General features: G+C 41.5%; 1 protein-coding gene across 4 annotated transcripts; it reads right to left on the reverse strand.

Annotated features, from left to right (window-relative positions):
* Positions 1-282: 282 nt before the first annotated feature.
* On the reverse strand, positions 283-14,246 carry LOC120436320 (interferon-induced protein with tetratricopeptide repeats 1-like). 4 transcript variants are annotated; one of them, XM_039607147.1, is made up of 10 exons: positions 14,138-14,246; positions 12,318-12,494; positions 11,352-11,541; positions 11,087-11,278; positions 10,720-10,878; positions 3,216-3,357; positions 3,020-3,146; positions 2,797-2,938; positions 2,442-2,489; positions 283-521 (listed from the first exon to the last, which is right to left on the reverse strand). In XM_039607147.1, the coding sequence occupies exons 1-10, from the start codon at positions 14,140-14,142 to the stop codon at positions 312-314; spliced, it is 1,392 nt and encodes a 463-aa protein (XP_039463081.1). In that variant the 5' UTR covers positions 14,143-14,246; the 3' UTR covers positions 283-311. The 4 variants fall into 4 exon arrangements, with proteins under 4 accessions (XP_039463081.1, XP_039463084.1, XP_039463077.1 ...); XM_039607150.1 differs by having other exon boundaries at positions 3,216-3,279; positions 10,720-10,947; XM_039607143.1 differs by having other exon boundaries at positions 3,020-3,143; positions 10,720-10,947.
* Between the last annotated feature and the right edge of the window lie 6,519 nt (positions 14,247-20,765).

The raw sequence follows: 20,765 nt of genomic DNA on the forward strand, positions 1-20,765 counted from the left end.
ATTCACTTTTATTTGAGTTCTCCTAAGTTTCCTTTTTATTATTAAGTTTAGTTTTTTATGTGTCTCCTCTTGAACTTTGACAGTAAATTATCACCAGCTGTTTTTACCCTCTGATGTCCTCAGTTCTAACTCTGTGATATCAGAACATGTCATTTTTTTTTTTTTGCTTTTGAATACTGTTCTCTTAAAAATTGTGCAACACTTAACATTTTTTCTCCAAGATATATAAACTAAACAAAAAATTACATATGCAGTATCTTTTACTACATACAGAGAAGCTGGCAGCACAAGTGAAGTGAGGCACTCTGGACTTAATCAGATGTTCCCTGCAGCTCCAGGCGCAGCTCGCACAGAGCAGACAGGTACTCTGCATTGTCTTTGTCATAGTTCAGAGCTTCTTCATAAAACTCAGCAGCTTTCTTGCTGTCGCCCTCAGCTCTGGCCACCTGACCCAGCAGAGCGAGAGCTTCACCATCACCCTGATTCTTTGCCAGACGTCTCTCAGCGATCTGCTTCAGTTTCTGCAGGAAAAAATAGAGGAACAATGAAATATTAATTTATGTTCCAAAGAAGTAGAGTGTGTTCATCTTGATGTAATGTTTTCAGTGGGAGAAACGTTTCGTCACTCATCCAAGTGACTTCTTCAGTCTAGCTGACTGCAGGTTTTCCCAAATCTTATAAACAGTACATTTGCATAATGACTGAAACCAGCCCACTGACAAACAACAGGCTGTCAGTTTCTTGATCATTATTATGAAAATGGGTGATGCCTGAAATATTCTTTAGGTGCCTTCCCAGCTTTGACAAATTTCCACATTTACTCAGGGCCTTCTTGATGTGCTGTTCTTCTGCCTCCCTGGCCACTGTGTCAGTGGGGATGGTGTTCGCTCTGTGTTGTAGCGTCCTGATGACACCCAGTTTGTGCTCCAGTGGATGATGAGAGTCAAACCTTATATACTGATCCGTATGTGTAGGTTTACGGTACACGTCAGCTTTTAGATGTCCCCCATTACTGATGGAAATCTCACGATCTAAGAAGGCTAACCTGCCACTTTTCATATCCTCCCCCATAATGACATCTCTCACCTTCTCAACAAAATCCAAGGTGTCCTGGATGCCGTGTTTACAACTGCATACTGAGGATCAAAGCCAAAAACTTGGAGATGTTATAGGAGACAGAGTTGATCATGCAGACAATCGGTCTTAAAGGTGCACCCTGTTTATGTATTTTCGGTAAATCATACAGACTTGGTGTAGACTCTCCTGGGTACAGCCTGTGGTATGAGGTCCAGTCAATAGCCTTGTCTTGTTCTAACTGCTTCAGACAGTCTATCACCTTCTTCCTGTAGCCACTTCCTGGGTCTCATAAAGTATTTTTTTGTCATTGAGCAGTGACAGAATTTTCTTTCTGGTTCAGCAATACTGTGCACCTACCCTTATCTGCTGAAAGGATGATAATGTTGTTGTCATCACTAAGTGATCTGAGTGCCTTCCTCTCCTCCATGCTGATGTTGGATGCTGGGGGCTTTGTATTGCTGAGGCAGGCCCTAAACTTTCGTCTGTAGTTACTCTGCTTCCACATGTGTAATGTTGTTGTTTCGAATTGCTGTTTCTGTGGCTGTGATCAGTTCCACTAGTGGGATTTGTCTTGGTGTCACAGCAAAGTTCAACCCTTTTGCAAGGATGTTTCTCTTTACTTGGGTGAGCTGTCTGTCAGACACATTTTTCACCCACTTGTCCACATCCTCGGTGCAGCATCCTTCACTCATCCACCGGTTGAGGACACTCTCCATATTTTGCTGGTGTTTACAACTCACAACAAGTAAGTCAAACTTCCTTTGTTGCCTGGTATTAGGCTTTTCATGTTGTGCTAGACGAGCCTTCTAAGTGAACTCTAAAACCCTTTTAAGAGTATTCTCATCTAGAAGCATTGTAAGTCTCTGTTGGATCCACATCTTTGTAGGTTTTAGCACATAGATGGTAACATTTGTCTCACCTGTTCATTGAACATTGATAAGTGACCATGCGTACAATTCACAGAGCGATGGGGAATGGATGCAATCACAGCATTGTAAAATGCTGTGATTGCATCTTACAGCATCTTACAAAGCTGTGACTGCAGCTACTCCCCAACTCTCCTGATCATTAGTTGCCTCAAGGTGGTTTGTGCTCAATGACAGAAAAAAATAAGAGGTGGGACAGATGCCATCTATCCTAACAAGACGTAGTAAAAGACAGTACTGCTGTATTTTTCAAAAATGAAAACAAATTTGAAAACAGTCCTCAGGTGCACAAGTAGGTGATACTGAACAAAACATTTAATTCAAGCAAGGTTTTATATTCACAGACTCAGCCTCAGAACATTCTGCTCACACCCCATGAGTTAGTAACAACACTGAGTTTATATCACACGTAACCTTTGTTATGTCTCTAGTGCTCACCTTAACACACAGTTTCCAATTATATTTTTTCAGTGGTATCAGCAGCCCCTGCAGAGAGAAAACAGCAGAAAACTATCATGAAGATAAATCCATCCATACTAAGTTCATGTGGTAGATGTGAGCGGTAACATGTTTCACATTAAAGCCCCGACACCTCCAACTAAACATTTTAGTTTTTTGTCTTTCATTGTTATTCTTGGGTTGAAACATGAAACATTAAAGGGCAGCTGCATGTCTAACACTGAACATAAGCTGCCTCATCTTGGTATAATTTGCCCTCTGAAAAATCAGCTAAATGTCACCTTCATTTTTTCTTCAGATAGGACCAATCAGAGTCTGGCACCTAGAAACTTACCTTGGTATAGTGAGCGATGGCTTGAGCCTCATTGCTTTTGTGATAAAGATGAAAGTCACCGCAGTGCTGATGGATAATCTGACAAAGCATTTCCTCCAACTCTGGTAAGTTCTCCAAGCAGTGCTGGAAAATCTCCTCAGCCCTGAGAAATAACGAGATGATGAGCAATTTACAGCCAGAGGAAAGAAAGAAGGAAGCCCTGCTGCTTTGTTTAGATGGGTACCTGCTCATATCCCCTGCCTCTGCATACAGCAGTGCCAGATCAGCCCACGCCAGGAAAAAGGACGGTTTTATCTTTACAGCATCTTCAAGGTGACTGATACAAATACGCCTCCACTTACGCACCTCTTCTGTGGATCATTAAAGGATGATTTGAGTTGTGTTGATTTAAGGATAACATGCAGTATATTTCTGTGTACCTCTGTTGCTGAAGGGCCTGCGGAATTGCTCAGCAATTTTCTTCTGCTTGTAGCACAGAGCCAGCTGGTGGTGAAAGAAATCTGATTCATCATCCCTTCTCAGGCCTCGCTTAAACATATCAATAGCCTCATCCAGTCGATTCTGAAGCACATTTTAAACCACTAATCAGATACAAATATTCAGATCAATTTGAGGTTAAATAAAAGAAAAAAAAACATTGTTCAAACTCTCTTAACAGCTGTAAATACACTGGAAAAGTGATGAATGTTCAAAGGAAATTCTCTCCTCTGCACACCAGCAACTTATATAAATATACGAAAATCTACAAAAAATTTAAAAAAAACCTTGTCCTGGAACAATTAGTGAAAGAAACAAAAAATAGGAGATAGGAAATCCCCCAGACAAACCCAGACTCCAAGCTCAGAGGTTACAGTCATTTCAGAGATCATTAACCTGTTGGTGCAAATGATCTTGTTATAGCCTCTGACAGTGGACTCATCTTTGTGCTTGTCCTGCTAGACCTCAACGCCGTTGACCATATTTTTTTAGAGTGATTAGAGCACGCTGTAGGTATTACAGGTACTGCGCTGCAGTGGTTTGTATCATATCTCTCCAATAGACTCCAATTTGAATTTGTTCATGTAAATGGAGAGTCCTCTTCACACATTTAGGTTAACTATGGTGTTCCACAGGGTTCAGTGCTAGAACCAATTCTGTTTACACTATACATGCTTCCCTTAGGCAGTATCATTAGAAGACATAATATACATTTTCACTGCTATGCTGATGACACACAGCTTTATTGTGGCTCAAGAGTTGGCAGTTCGTCTTGTAATCGGAAGGTTGTCGGTCCGAGCCCCAGCTCCGACAGTCTTGGTCGTTTGTCCTTGGGCAAGACACTTCACCTGTTGCCAACTGGTCGTGGTCAGAGAGCCCGGTGGTGCCAGTGTCCGGCAGCCTCGACTCTGTCAGTGCGCCCCAGGGCAGCTGTGGCTACATTGTAGCTTACCATCACCTGTGTGTGAATGGGTGGATGACTGAATGTGTAAAGCGCATTGGGTGCCTTAGGGACTAGAAAAGCGCTATACAAATACAGGCCATTTACCATTTTATCTATCCATGAAGCCAGATGACAAACAACAATTATTTAACGGCAGGAATGTCTTAAAGATATAAAGCTCTTGTTGAACTTCAGACAACAATTCTGACAGCTAAAGAACCAAGGGACAGGCAAAAAAAAAAGAAAGATATAAAGCTCTTGATGACCTCTTAACTTCCCGCTTCTAATGTAAGATAAAAATGAGGTTATTTTACTTGGTCCTAAAATTCTTAGAAATATAATTCTAACCAGATTCTTACTCTGGATGTCATTACCTTGGCCTCCAGTAACATTGTGAGGAATCTTTTTTGACCAGAGTATGTCTTTTCATAGATATTTGCTCAATATCTCTAAAATGAGAAATATCCTGTTTCAGAGTGACACTGAAAAACTGCATTACTTCCAGGCTGGAAGTAATAAATTATTATCAGGATTCACCGGGTGTAGATGGCTTTACAGCCGAATATTATCGGTTTACAGAGTTTACAGAGATACTTGCCCCATTTTTAACTAAAGTATTTCAGGAAGCGTTCCAATATGGAACGCTTCCTGAAAGTTTCAATCAAGCTATTATAACTCTCTTGTCAAAAGATGATAAAGATTTAACTGACCCAACCAATTTTAGACCTATTAGTTTAATAAATGTGGATTGTAAAATACTGTCAAAGATCTTGGTAGCAAGATTGGAGACGGTGTTGCCACGGATTGTTCACAAAGACCAAGTGGGGTTTATTAAGCATTGATCATCAGCTGATAATATGAGGAGATTATTACATCTTATGTGGGCCAATAAAAATAACCTGAAACCGGTAGTAATAATTTCGCTTGATGGACAGAAAGCTTTTGACAGGGTTGAATGGAGTTTTTTATTTACCGCACTGGAATTGGTGATAATTTTTGTAGATGGGTTAAGACACTCTACAGAGGCCCAAAGCCTCTGTTCTCACCAATGGACAGATGTTCCCTTTTTTTTTATATATTTCCAGGTCTACCCGTCAGGGTTGTAGTCTTAGCCCACTCTTGTTCTCTATCTTTTTGGAACCCCTGGCTATTAAAATTAGGGAAGATTCAAGTATCGTGGGTGTGAACGGATGGGGGAGAGAACATAAATTATTTTTATATGCAGACGATATTTTGGTGGTGTGTCAGGAAGACCCTACTAATTCTATAACAAAATTGCTAAATGTTATTGGTGAATTCTCTAAGATATCAGGCTACAAAATTAACTGGCATAAGTCGGAGGCAATGCCAATATGTCAAACATCCATCCATTCGCTTCCGCTTATCCTTTTCAGGGTCGCCAGTCTGTCGCAGGGCCAACACACAGGGACAGACAACCATTCACGCCTAGTGGTAATTTGGATTATCCAATTCACCTATCCCCTCAAACTGCATGTCTTTGGACGGTGGGAGGAAGCCGGAGTACCCGGAGGGAACCCACGCAAACACGGGGAGAACATGCAAACTCCACACAGAAAGACCCCAGCCTGATGTTGGAATTGAACTCAAGACCTTCTTGCTGTGCGGCAACAGTGCTAACCACCGTGCTGCCCTATCTCAAACATGTATTGCTAATTCATTATCACCTTTTAATTTCAATGTGTTAGAAAAAGGGATGAAATACTTAGGAATAACACTTAATCCGAATGTCGATGAGATTATGAATGATAATGTAGGAAAACTACTAACTAGGATTAAAACTAATTTGGAGAAATGGGGTAAGTTGCATTTGACATTATGGGGCAAAGTAAATACGATAAAGTTGGCATTCGCCTCTCTGTTCAATTATTTCATTGGAATGATACCAATTTGTATTTCACCTCAAATTTTCTCAAGATATGATAATATGATAAAACACTTTCGTTGGGATGGTGGTAGACCGCGGATTAATCTTGGCAGACTGTACCAACTGAGAAAAGAAGGAGGTTTATCCCTACCCAACATAAAACAGTACAGCATCTCATTTGAGATGTTCAAGCTGTGTAAACACTGGGCAGCAATAAATTCGGACCTAAACTGGGTTCTAATGGAACGTGAACTGGTTTTTCCATTCACTCTTATTGAGGTGTTGGCTCAAAAACCGGACAATACAGGGAATAGAGTAGATAACCCTATTTTAAAGTTTTCAAAAATGGTGTGGCAAGAGGTCCACAAGAGCTGTAATCTCTCCCCATACTTTCACAAATATGCACCCCTGTGGCACAACCCAAAAATAAAAATAGGTAAACAAACAATTTATTGGCCACAGTGGCATAAAAAAGGCATAAGATTAATAAGTGATTTATATGAAGATAACATGTTTATGTCCTTCAATGATTTGACAATAAAGTTTAATTTGGAAGGACCCGGCCATTTTTGGCGATATTTACAAATGAGAGACTGTCTGAAAGATTAAATAAAATTGTCTCAGGAGAAAAATGTCATAGAGAATTTCTTGTACTTCCACCCTTAAATGCAAAGGCATCAACATGGTATCATTTATGTCATTGGGTTAAAAACAACATATGTAAAAGTCTTAAAAGGGCTTGGGAAAAAGATCTGGATTGTTCCTTCGATGAGGGAACATGGGATTCAATTGTTTCTGAAAATGGGTTTTACATCAGGGAAGCTAGAGGCAAATGTATTCAATATAAAATTCTCTATAGGTACTTTTATACACCAACGAGACTTTATAAAATGGGAATCAGTAAAGATGACCTGTGCTGGAAGTGCCAAGAAGGAAAAGGTACGTTAGCACATGCTTTATGGGAATGTCCACTGGTCTCCCAAAATGTTTTAAAATATATGGAGGGTTGGGTGAAACTTAAATTACCTAGATCACCAAGACTGTGCCTATTGGGGGACAGAGGCGAGGTGCCAAAGTTAGACAAAGCAGGCTTTAGAGTGTTAAACACTGGGATTGTGACGTGTGTTCGTCTCATTTTAACACTTTGGAAAGACCCTCGGACTCCAACACTAAAAAAGTGGAAGGAGAAAATGACTGAAAATGCCGCATGTGAGAAAATGCTGGGAAGACTGAGCAGTAAGACAGAGACTCTAACAGAACAATGGGAGAGTTTTTTTTGTTTATATGGGCCTACAACATGAAGACAAGATGAGATACAGTATGAATTAAGAATTAACTGTGTGTGCAACAGTTTATTTATTTATTTATTTTATTTATGTATGTTAAGAGAATTTTAGGATTCTAGGATTTTTATTATGTTATGCTTAAAAGTACGTTTCTTTATCTAAATGTGTTTGCTCCTTCAGTATTAAGCTTAAATGGGGAAGTCACACTCTGTGCAGACTCCTAAATGGGGAAGTTACACTCTGTGCCTGCAGTTCTATTTTCTCTCTTCCTGTATGTGCTCTCTGAATAAAGACTCTTTCTTTTTGCTGCAGGGTGCGAGTCTCCCTCAGGCTCACCTGTGTACACGTTAACCTGTCTGAGCGTTTTTATTCTGACCTGAGTTGCAATACAGGAAATCTCCTGACAATGTATTTATTTGTTTTCTTCACTGAGTGTGTTTTTTGTTGTTTTGGGTTGTTATGTTATGGTTTTCTTAATTGTTTAAAATAATAAATAAATAAATAAATAAATAAAACACTGGACTTACTGTATGCCAATGCTGAAGAGGCATACAGTTCATCACCTCTCCCTCCCCTAGGTAGATCTGATCACAACCTGGTGCACCTTGTCCCTGTGTATGAGCCCTTAGTGCGCAGGGAGCCACCAGCCACCCGCACAGTGCAGAGATGGTTGGAGGAGAGCGAGGAGGCTCTTAAGGATTGTTTTGAGTCCACTGTGTGGGAGGTGATCTGTGACGACCACGGAGAGGACATCGACAGCCTTACTACATGCATTACTGACTATATTAATTTCTGTGTGGATAACACCGTACCTACCAGGACTGTACGGTGTTTCTCCAACAACAAACCCTGGATTACTTCAGAAATTAAAGCTGTCCTCAAGCAGAAGAGGAGGGCCTTCAAATCCAGAGACAAAGAGGAGTTGAAAAGGGTGCAGAGAGAGCTGAGGGGACTGATAAGGAATGGGAAGGACAGCTACAGGCAGAAGATGGAGAACCAGCTTCAGCAAAATAACGTTGGTGAAGTCTGGAGAGGCCTCAGAACGATCTCAGGCCACAAACATCAGAACTCTCTGCCTGGGAGGGATGTGAGGTGGGCAAATGAACTGAATCATTTCTTCAACAGATTTGATTCAGCCATGAGGCAGTCTCCAACATCGGCTGCAGACTCACTCACCCCCACTGCTGCTGTTCCACCTCTGACACCTCAGACACTTCACACCTCCTCTATTCACCCTGCTCACTCCTCCCACCCCAACAACAGCATCCAATACACACTCAACACAAGGCTCCAGCCTGTCTCTCTCAACCACCCAGGTTCGGAGGGAACTGAGGAGGATTAAAGCCAAGAAGGCAGCGGGTCCAGATGGCATCAGCTCGAGGGTCGTCAGGTCCTGCGCGGACCAACTGTGTGGTGTGATGGAGCACCTCTTCAACCTGAGCCTGAGGCTGGGAAGAGTCCCACAGCTCTGGAAAACTTCCTGTGTTGTTCCAGTGCCAAAGACTTCACGCCCCAAGGACCTCAACAGCTACAGGCCGGTGGCTCTGACATCCCACCTGATGAAGACCCTGGGCGGCTGGTCCTGGCTCAGCTTCGGCGCCTTGTGAGCTCATCATCACTGGACCCACTTCAGTTTGCCTACCAGCCAGGCATTGGAGTGGATGATGCCGTCATTCACCTCCTACATCGTTCCCTCGCTCACCTGGAGACCGCTGGGAGCACTGTGAGAATCACGTTCTTTGATTTCTCCAGTGCCTTCAACACTATTCTTCCCTCGGTTCTGAAGGACAAGCTGGAGAACTCTGGAGTGGACCATCACCTCACTACCTGGATTCTGGACTACCTCACCGACCGACCACAGTATGTGAGGACTCAGGGCTGTGTGTCGGACAGGGTCGCCTGCAGTCACGGGGCCCCACAGGGAACGGTTCTGGCTCCGTTCCTCTTCACCATCTACACTGCAGACTTCTCCCACAACTCCACCCAGTGCTTCCTGCAGAAGTTCTCTGATGACTCTGCAGTAGTCGGCCTCATCACTGATGGGGACGACAAGGAGTACAGAGGACTGACTCAGGACTTTGTGGACTGGTGCCAGCTGAACTACCTCCAGATCAACGCCAGTAAAACCAAGGAGCTGGTGGTAGACTTCCGCAGGCACAAGCATCCTCCACTGCAACCACTGAACATCCAAGGTATGGACATCGAGGCTGTGGACAGCTACAGGTACCTTGGTGTTCATCTGAACAACAAACTGGACTGGACTCATAACTCAGACGCCCTCTACAGGAAAGGGCAGAGCAGGCTGTACCTGCTGCGGAGAGACTCAGGTCGTTTGGAGTGGAGGGCCCACTCCTGAAGACCTTCTATGACTCTGTGGTGGCCTCAGCCATCTTTTATGGTGTGGTCTGCTGGGGGGGCAGCATCTCTGCTGGGGACAGGAAGAGACTGAACAGGCTGATCCGAAGGGCCAGCTCTGTTCTAGGATGCCCTCTGGACCCAGTGGAGGTGGTGAGTGACAGGAGAATGGTGGCTAAGCTGTTATCCCTGTTGGACAACATCTCCCACCCCATGCATGAGACTGTGACAGCACTGAGCAGCTCCTTCAGTGGGAGACTGCGGCACCCACGGTGTGGGACGGAGAGATTTCGCAGGTCTTTCCTCCCCACTGCTGTCAGACTCTACAATAAAGACTTTTGCAGCTGATCAAACACACAAACCCACACATGTGCAATAAGACTGCTATACGTGCAATTCTTCTTCTGACGAAGTTGTGTTTTTGTATTTTCCTACTCAGTTGTATATAGTATTTGTATTTCTATTTTATTCTATTGTATATATTATTCTATTCTATTTTATTCTATTGTATATAGTATTTTATTTTATTTTATTGTATTTTATTGCATTCCAGTGTTTTCTAATTTCTGCTACATAACTTTGCACTTTTGCTGTAACAAAACAAATTTCCCACCTGTGGGACTAATAAAGGCCATCTTATCTTATCTTATCTTATCTTATCTTATCTTAATAAAAAACTTTAATTAAAAAAAATATTATCAGGATGTCCTAAAAACTCCCTGAAAAGCCTTCAGATAATCCAAAATGCTGCAGCAAGAGTACTGACAGGGACTAGAAAGAGAGAGCATATTTCTCCTGTTTGGGCTTCCCTTCACTGGCTTCCTGTTAAATCCAGAATTGAATTCAAAATCCTCCTTCAAAAACTGAGAATGAGTCTCTACAGATGGATTTCTTCACTTTTGTTTGGTCTGCTGTTACTAAGCCAAAGACCCAGTAAGCAGAAGTAAGAATTTATAAAGCCAAGGCTGCAGACTTACCCTATTACGAAAGTAATTTCCTGAGTGGCGGATGACATGAGGGTTGTCAGGATCATTTTCTAGAGCCATCTCCACCAGACGATCAGCCTCTTGATATTTCTTATAGGCCACCAGCTTCACGGCAAGCATACACTGCAGAGCAGCGTTATTTGGGTTGATCTGCAACGCAAGGCGAAGCTGTTCGGTGGCCTGGGATTCCTCCCCTTCCTGTAAATTTTCAAAAAACCACTGCAGACGACAAACTGATTAGTTTACAGTTTCTGTCGCCACTGACAGAGCCCTAAAGTTTTCTCTGATCATTTGGTGCTGTCTTAAGGAATATACCCATATAAGCTAATGCACTCTTCATTCTTATCATAAAACTGACCTGTTCTCTACAAAAGAGGGCGATGGCGTAGCCGGCGTTCCACTCGGTGTCACGAGTTTGTACCTCAAGTGCTTTACGAAAACACTCGATGGCTTTGGAGAGAGAAGACCATGACACCTTAAAATAGGCCCAGCCTTGTTCTCCGTACACCTCTGGAAGGAGACTTGCTGATGAACCAGTGGGATACTTCACCTGCAGACGGAGAAGGAAGCGTCAGAGGTTCAACAGCAGTGATCATAAGGTTTGATCTGATTGGTGTACATACCAGTATGTCCTCGACTCTCTGACAGTAGCTTTGTGACTGTGCAAAGTCTCCATCATGGTATTTCAGCCAGGCCATGTCTCCATACGTCACAATCAGCCTCCTCTCACTCTCATCACCGTAACTCTCCCTGATAGTCTCCTCTGATTGGTTTAAAAGTGTCAGCGCTTCCTCTCGTTGATCCTGAAGATATCTGAGGACCAACAGGTCATCAACAGATGTTCCACATCTGGTATTTAACTATGAGGCATTTACAACACCTGACAAGAAAATTACTTGAGAGTTCAAGAAACACTTGTTGATGATTCATTAAGGTTTTTACCTGAGGTTCTTGACTCCAGGGTTAGATAATTACTGCATTTCCACCAGAGTCAAAACAACAAGAGTCAAAACAAGCTTCAGGAGGCAGGTTAATTTTTAAGATAGTGCCAGCTTCATAAACAATGAGAAACTCTAGTCCAAAACTCCAATAATTTTTCTCTTCATATTCTATGTTTTTATTAAAGTAGAAATAATGAGCTAAATATAAAACAAGCTAAAGTTTTCTCTGCTAGCTGTAGCTTTGTTATGCCGCATGAATCTGGTGATGGCTCACAGTCATGCAGACAAATCTACTCCAGACATAACCTTTTACATGAAATCATTTAAAATTAGTCAGTGTTAGCAGCAGGAACGCTGCTGGTAGGTAACATTATCCAGAAGAAACACAGCTCAGGGTTGGATCTGATCCTGAAAACAAAACAATATCTCTATCATTCTAGTATAAATCCTGCTGATGCTGACCACAGTTTCCTTTGACAGTAAAATTTCCCTTTGGTCAGACGGACTTCAGTGGAAAAAACTTTCTTCTGGCTAATGTTAGCTCTTCTCTTCTGTAGCAGAGTCCCAGAAATAAAAGTGTTGAGATTTGAATGATCAGAATAAATCCACTTTAGCTTTTCTTTCATCAGACAGCTCCAGAAACTGTACCTGCAATAAGCCAAGAGGCTGTAGAAGCAACTCCCTCCCTCACACTGACTCCGATGAAAATCTATGTCAGTCTTTAGTCGGGTGATCAGTATTTTCGGGTCCACGTCCTTCTTCAGATCCCAGGTGAAGTGACACTGCAACTGCTGCAGCCTGCTGAGCAGAGCACTGCTATCTTCACTGTAAGAGAGTCAAAAAGAAAAAGCTGTGAGGACCATCAGAGTGAGAGCATCAAACCTGGACTGGTGTGTCAGGCTCACTCAGTGCTCTGACACACCTGAGGATCCTGTTTCTATGACCAGCACATGTCAGACCTCCCAGCTCCTCTCACTGGATCAGGCAGCCATCCCATCCTGTCTAAAATCAGCCACAATCATCCCAGTGCCGAAGAAGTCTCCCATCTCCAGCCTGAATGATTACCGCCCTGTGGCCCCCACACCGGTAATCATGAAATGCTTTGAGAGACTAGTCCTTCAGCACATCAAGGATTACCTCCCCCCAGAATTCGACCCCCACCAGTTTGCATACCGCGCAAACAGATCCACAGAAGACGCCATCGCCACAGCCCTCCACGCTGTGCTGAGTCACCTAGAGCAGCGGCAGAGCTACGTCCAAATGCTCTTTGTGGACTACAGCTCAGCCTTTAATACAATCATCCCGGACATCCTCATCACCAAACTGGTCACTCTTGGCCTCCCTCCTCTCACATGTGCCTGGATAAAGGATTTCCTCACAAACCGGCCACAGAGTGTGAGACTCTCCTCATCTCTCCTCCACTCGCACACTGAGCACCGGCTCCCCACAGGGCTGTGTGCTGAGCCTCCTCCTGTATTCTCTCTACACCCACGACTGCAGTCCGACCCACAACAACACTCTCATCATCAAGTTTGCTGATGACACCACGGTAGTCGGACTCATCTCAAAGGGAGACGAGGCAGACTACAGAGAGGAAGTCCTGAAGCTGGCAGCATGGTGTTCAGAAAACAACCTGGCACTGAACACCAAGAAAACCAAAGAGCTCATTGTTGACTTCAGGAGACACAGCACCGACTTGGCCCCCCTTTACATCAACGGGGAGTGTGTGGAGAGGGTCCACACTTTCCGGTTCCTTGGTGTCCTCATCTCTGCTGACATCTCCTGGACGGAAAACATCTCAGCGGTCATCAAGAAGGCCCAACAGCGGCTGTACTTCCTGAGAGTCCTCAGGAAGTACAAGCTGAACTCCAACCTGCTGCTGACCTTCTACCGCTCGTCCATTAAGAGCCTGCTAACCTACTGCATCACGGTATGGTACGGCAGCTGCACCAAGGCAGATAGAGTGAGGCTTCAGAGTGTGGGCAAGACAGCACAAAAGATCATCGGCTGCCCTCTCCCCTCCCTGATGGACATTTATTCCTCCCGCTGCCTCAGCAGAGCAGCAAACATTATCAAGGACAGCTCCCACCCTGGCTTCAACATGTTCAGCCTGCTTCCCTCAGGGAAGCGCTACAGGTGCATCAGCACAAAAACCCACAGACTCAAAAACAGTTTCTTCCCCAAAGCGATAACCACCCTGAACTCACTCATGCACCGATAACACAGCCCCCCACTTCCCACTTCCTCTATGGACCACCACTATTTATAGCAATCCTATGTGCAATAACTCAACTGTACATGTGGTTGTAAAAACAGTGATGTCGTATACAGTATCAGCTAATCAAACATTAACATTTCTAAAATGAAACCAATGAGCAGCTCATTATAAAAACATATTTTTGTTTTTCTCTTTTAAATATTTATCATTACTCATGATCGATTAATAATCAGAGATTTGGCAGACTTACCTCATGTTGGAGCAAAAAGATACCTTCTCCTCCTCAGACTCAGCAAACTGATGACTCAGTTACACAAACCACACACATCCCCACCTTTTCTCGTGGTGCTTTCATGGCACCACTGGAAACAGGTGAAAGGGAGAATTCATCTGCTCATGTCTCTGGTCGCCCATCCTCTCCTCTCGTCAATTTAATGGCCATACATATAAACTATGTTAGGAGACGAGACGTGCATATTTGAGACAGGAAAGCCTTCCGAAGAGAAGGCTGGGCTTTCTATTTCACCTGACCTCAGGAGGGGTCTTTGAAAGCAGCACGAGGGGACGTTAAGTTTCGCTTCTGCATCTCAGCTGAGAGTCTCCAAAGATCACTGATCAGCCATTGGTCTGTAAATAACTGATCTGAGTTCAGGGTTTCTCACTGATTGGTTGGCACATAATCGCTTATTCATCTTCATCGGTGTGTACACTGATGAAGAGAGGGGCTGTTTCTTGTAACATGGCGTGAGTCCACATTAGCTTCATAGCAACTTTATGGTTTCTGAAAACCACCACAAATAACACAGATATACCACTAACAGGGTTGGCAAAAGTACAGACATTCTGTAGTTCAGTAGAAGTACAATATTAATGTTAAGTAAAAGCTAAAGTATGGATTCAACTTCTTACTCAAGTGAAAATAGTTTTAGGAAAGGTAAAAAAAAGGGGGTCCCGGAGTTCCAAAATGATTGAATTAAATAAAACATAATTAATTGAAATTGTAATTAATTAATGAAATAAATAGATAAACAATTAAATGCTGATTCATTTTATTGAAAACATGCAATAAATTATTTATTTCCAGTTATAATTAATTGCATAGACATTTAATTAATTAATTAATTAATTATACATTTAATGAATTATTTAATTTATTTTGGATTCCTGGCCCTGCTGCTGTGTTCATAAATGCATTGAATCAGCCTCAACAATCAAAGTTAGAGGGTTTTTTTCTCCTTTTTTCCTCAAGTGGACCTTTTGCTATAGTGAGCCACTCAGCTTTATTGTTTATTTTTATTTCAGGTTATTACAGTCAGAACGGACTGGAGTTGGGATGGGAAAGAGAAATAAGAAGAAAAGAAAAGTTGGCAGTAAAGTAAACAGAAGGAGAGAGAAAGAACAACAGAAGGATGAGAGATAGAGAGAAAAGACACTAAAAATCTGCTTCATCCACTGCTGAAAAAACAAACAAGCAAAAAGAAAAGAGCACAGCAGGAAAACTACAGCAACAAACAACATAAGCACAGGTAAGAGAAAATAATAAATACTAAATCTCACTGAGTAGCACACAAAACCGACAACGCATGATAAGTTTTAGAGGCAGCAGCCAACCAATGTGTGTGTCTGTGAGTATCTGCTTGTACACCTGTGTGTGAGAGAGTATTTATAAGGTTTCTCCATGTAAGTGTCTGATTGTAGGTGTGTGGAGTCATAGCCCTGCCCACCAGGGGCATGAAGCAGGCATGGAGGAGATCCAGAGGCCCACAGAGCACGAGAGCCCAAGGAGGACGACCGGAGGGGCAGCCACACCACCCTCCTGGAAAGAGCTGAGGAGAGCCCCAGACATGAGGTCAACCAGCAGCCCCACCCCAATGGCGAACAGAGAACTATACCCTATACCTCTCTCCACCCACTCATATGTGGTGTTGCTGGTTGGTGTTGTTCTGAGTGCATTTAGAACACAGGAGGGGCTTTGTACCAGAGAGCAGCGGGTGTCAGCATGGCCCCTCCTGAGAACCCTCAACGTCCACCCAGGGGGCGGGGTTAATGCTGCTTGAGCAGAAACCATTGCTGTGGCCTGACACTGACACTAACATGTCCACACGTTGTTAACTTTTGTGTTTTCTTTAGTTTTCACAGTGTTTGAAGAGTGACACAAAGAGAAAAATAAAACTTCTGAATACAAGTACAAGTATTATGCGTAGCCATTGTTTTGTTAGTGTATAATGATATCAGCACAGAAAAACAAAAAGAGAAAGAGGAGCATTGTGTAGAGTTACTTTACAGCTGTGAGTGAAAAGTAAAAGTCTCAGTAATTTTGTGGTTATTAGAATGTTGTTCTTGCTTGTGTTCAGTGTTGTATATGGATTCCTGTTTGTGTACAATAGCACAATAATGATGTGTTGCAGTTTTCTGTGTGTTTTTATGCCTAATATCTTTACTTTTATTGGTAAATAGCCTGCAGTCAACAGGAGTTATGAAGGGCTGACATATAAAAGACTTGCAGAACAAGTCGCTCCATTTATCTTTATGGCTGTGTTACTGTACACACTCTGTCCTCTACATTATAATCACTCCAGTCCTTGTAGACTGAGATAAGAGCAGTGGTACATGTAGTAGAAAGTGAGGATAAAGGAGATGTGCTGCCACCTCCTGGCTGTAGTTGAAATGTGGACATTTTATTCTCTTATTCTCATAAATTAATCAACATTAATTATATTCTACAGCAAAAACATGTTTAGAATACAAAAAGAAAGTGTTGTCTATTAATTTCTACACTTAAACTTTAATTTGAGTTCTCCTAACGTTCCTTTTTCTTATGTGCATCCTCTTGAACTTTAACAGTAAATTATCACCAGCTGTTTTTACCCCCTGATGTGCCCAGTTCTACCTGTGTGATATCAGAACATGTCGTTTTTGTTTTTTAAATACAGTTTTATTAAAAACTGTGCAACACTTGATATTTTAACCAAAAAGAAATCCAAGATATTTAACCAAAAAAATAAAAATAACATGTGCATTATCTTTTACTGCATATAGAGGTGAAGGCAAGCACAAGTGAAGTGAGGCACATTTCCTGTTGGTCAGTAAACAGTCAGCAGCTGCATTATATGGAGTTCACCTTGATTCTCTTCATAACACGTTAAGTCTTCTTAAAGAGGAAATTCTTTGTTTGGTGTAACAGAACCACAAATGTTTCACTCCATATTTAGCTTCTTCCATTTTATTTTCTTTCCTGTCTTATCACACTGAAAGTGGCTAACCGCTGACTGAAAGTGAAGGAGTCATGCTGACAGAGGACGGTAGGAACAGTTGGTAACACTTTTCCTCCGGATAAAAACCAGGCACGGATAAAAGTTTGGCAGTCAGGACTTTGAATGGAAATCTGTGCCAACTACAAATTTCTCCAGATGATACATGGACACAGCAACAGGGTCAAAGTGGTTCAGCTCAAACTGAAGAGCAGAAAAACAATCAAAAGATAATATGAATAGTCTAAAGTAGAAATGTTGAAGAAGTTCAACCCGCCCCTAACAGCACACTGAATGAGCACCAGCTGATCATGTTTTAGATATCATGAACTTTATTTTAAATTCTTTAAATCTAACATCAGTTATAAGGTTCACACAGACAACTCACTGTCTGTTATACTGACATGTTTTTAATTAAATCTATAGCTGAAAAATCACAGGTGAATCCACAACTTTTGATTGATTGATTGATTGAATCTTTATTTTGAACATGTTAAAAAAGTACAACAACATAGAATTCAAAGAGACAAATAAACAAAGCAAAACAAAAGGAAAACGAGCAACCACAACTACAAATAACTTTCATGTTCAAAAAGGAGCAGCAGCACTTTACAGCTCCACACATCATCCAAAACTCCACAGAAATTTGTTCTGTGATCATATAAACATATCAAAGTTGCACCATGGGAAAATACCGATTACTGCCATTTTTTAATCAGTAGGAGGAAAACTGTGTGAGGGAGTAATATGCATAAACTAAGTATTTCACTAAGTATTTCTACATCATTATTTCCAACGTCTTGTATTTAATGAAGTGAGAATTCATCAGAAATTATGCCAAATAAACTCAAAATGTCTCTACTTCTTTCTCACTTTAAGGGAAAATATCTTAAAACAAGAGCAACTGAGCAAGAATTTTATTAAAGGACCAAGACAAAGCAATTACATTACATGAATTAAAGCATATATACAACAACCTTTATTTAAGCACTGATCACATGAAACTGCAAAAGAAGAAAGAAATACTAATTCAAATGTGTACTAATGTCCCTCCATCCTCTGCTTTTCCAGCTCAGGGTTTATCACAGCTGCCATAAGGCGAGAGGCGCGGTACTACACAGAGGGACCGACAAGCATTCACAAGTGCATCATCTCAGTGCCTTGGTGATATCGATTAACCTAATATGCAATTAAATAACTCATTTTAGTATTTTAAAGGTAAGAGATAAAACACATATTGTAAAAGATTAATTCCATCCTGCTCTCTCTGAGTGTATCACTCTCTAAACAAGATCACAAATACTTTTTGGCTCCTTGTAAGATTGTAAGAGTTAGTTATGTGATATCAGAACCTGTCATTTTGTGTTTTTGAATACTGTTCTCTTAAAAATTGTGCAACATTTAATATTTTTTCTCCAAGATATATAAACTAAACAAAAAATGTACATATGCAGTATCTTTTACTACATACAAAGAAGCTGTCAAGCACAACTGAAGTGAGGCACTCTGGACTTAATCAGAGGATGATCCCTGCAGCTCGCACAGAGCAGACAGGTACTCTTCATTGTCCTTGTCATAGTTCAGAGCTTCTTCATAAAACTCAGCAGCTTTCTTGTTGTCGCCCTCAGCTTTGGCCACCTGACCCAGCAGAGCGAGAGCTTCACCATCACCCCGATTCTTTGCCAGACGTCTCTCAGCGATCTGCTTCAGTTTCTACAGGAAAAATAAAGGTACAATGAAATATAAATTTCTGTTCCAAAGAAGTAGATTCTGTTCATCTGGATGCAACGTTTTTAGTGGGAGAAAACATTACAGCCTTTATGCTTTAATTTTTTTTTTTTAAAAAGATGTTTTACAATTTTACAAGATTTTTAGAAATGACAGGTGCACCATCCAAAGTGGGACTGATGCCACATCTCCTCACATGACCTAGTGAAAGACAGAACAACTGGCAGCCACCAGTAGTTTTCAAGTTGAAGTTGAAAACAGTCCTCAGGAGCACAAGTAGGTGGTATTGAACAAAACATTTAAATCAAGCGAGCTTTGATATGAGGTTTTGCTCACACCCCATGAGTTAGTAAAAACATTGAGTTTATATAACACGTAATCTTTGTTATGTCTCTAGTGCTCACCTGAGCACACTGTCTCCACTCATATTTTTTCAGTGGTATCAGCAGCCCCTGCAGAGAGAAAACAGCAGAAAACTATCATTAAGATAAATCCATCCATACCAAGGTCATGTGGTAGATGTGAGCGGTGAAATGCTTCACATTACTGCCCCGACACCTCCACCCTCCAAACAAGGCCTGTTAGTTTTTCTTCTTTCATTGTTCTTCTTGGGTTGAAACTAGAGATGGCACGATACCTGTTTTTTAAGTCTGATACCGATATCATAAATTTGAAAATCTGCTGAAACCGATATGAATCCGATATTGTCTATTTTATAATCAAGAAAGTTGTTTTTTTAATATTTGCTGCGAACTTTGCACAAGTCGCTACTCAAGTTTTAAAAGACAAAACAGTAAAGCTATTCTATTATACTTGGATGCAAAAAAACACTGCACCCAAAATACTTCAGTTCAGCAATACTGATCTTTTTTACTTAAACTTTTAGTAGACCCTTCAAGTATTTAAAGTAATATTGAAAAGTAATATAAAATGCAATTTTATGTAGATTTCAACAACTCTTTGGTTCTGAAAAAAAGAAGTACAATATCAGCACAAAATAACGTTTATATTCAACAAATTAAGAAGAAAAAGAGGTTGTAGAATGGACCCTTTTATACTTAAAGCTGAACAGAAACAGACATCCAGAGTGGAAAGCAGTACAAATCAATGCAAACATGGCTTCATGACTCTCATCTTTTATCAAGATGGATGTCAGTGTGAGCTGTTTCTATCACATTTACCTGAGATTTAATTTTGTGCAATTTCTATACAAAACTTAACATGTATGAAAAAAAGTGTTTTCATTGTTTTGTTGTTGTTGTTTTTCTTTCGAACCACAGAACTGTTTAGCCTGCAACACAGTTCTTTTCAAAGTAAAACTCGAGTCTATCCATTGACTTAGCAATGACAGATGTCCCAGCTTCATATATCGGTTGATAAGCTTAATGTAGGAATGCATTGCAAGCATTCAGAGATTAACTTACACACTTGCTTTATTTTTCTGGGATAGCTTGATTGGACACCTGGTTTGTCAGCACGTAACGAGGCTCCAAATGCTTTCAGTGTGAAGTGACTCCAGACCACCGACAGGTCTTGTACACAACAGCTGGTCTATCACGTGACGCAAACTGCTCCAACACGATAAGGGGACCACCTGGGTTACACCATGTCACAAGTTTTGTGAGGTGCTTTTGTGATATTTAATGGATTGGGCTACATTTTTAATTTCTACCCAATATCCGGTCCAGTAATTTAGGTCAGCATCGCACTAATATCAATACTGTATTTTGTGTCGGTCCATCCTTAGATGAACCATGGAACATTAAGTTCTATGTCTAACACATGCAGCTGCCTCACTTTGGTATAATTTACACTTTCATACATTTTTTCGTCAGTGAGGACCAATCAGAGTCTGGCACCTAGAAACTTACCTTGGTATAGTGAGCGATGGCTTGAGCC

The sequence above is a fragment of the Oreochromis aureus genome, linkage group 3, assembly GCF_013358895.1.
Source record: "Oreochromis aureus strain Israel breed Guangdong linkage group 3, ZZ_aureus, whole genome shotgun sequence".
NCBI lineage: Eukaryota > Metazoa > Chordata > Actinopteri > Cichliformes > Cichlidae > Oreochromis > Oreochromis aureus.

Bases quoted from the DNA above. Each gene is read 5' to 3' on its own strand.
- LOC120436320 (XM_039607141.1), bottom strand. The intron at 10,948-11,086 runs GTCAGTTTTATG...TGTCGTCTGCAG, and splicing joins CCCTCTTTTGTAGAGAACAG to TGGTTTTTTGAAAATTTACA. The intron at 2,490-2,796 runs GTAAGTTTCTAG...TTCTCTCTGCAG, and splicing joins CCATCGCTCACTATACCAAG to GGGCTGCTGATACCACTGAA.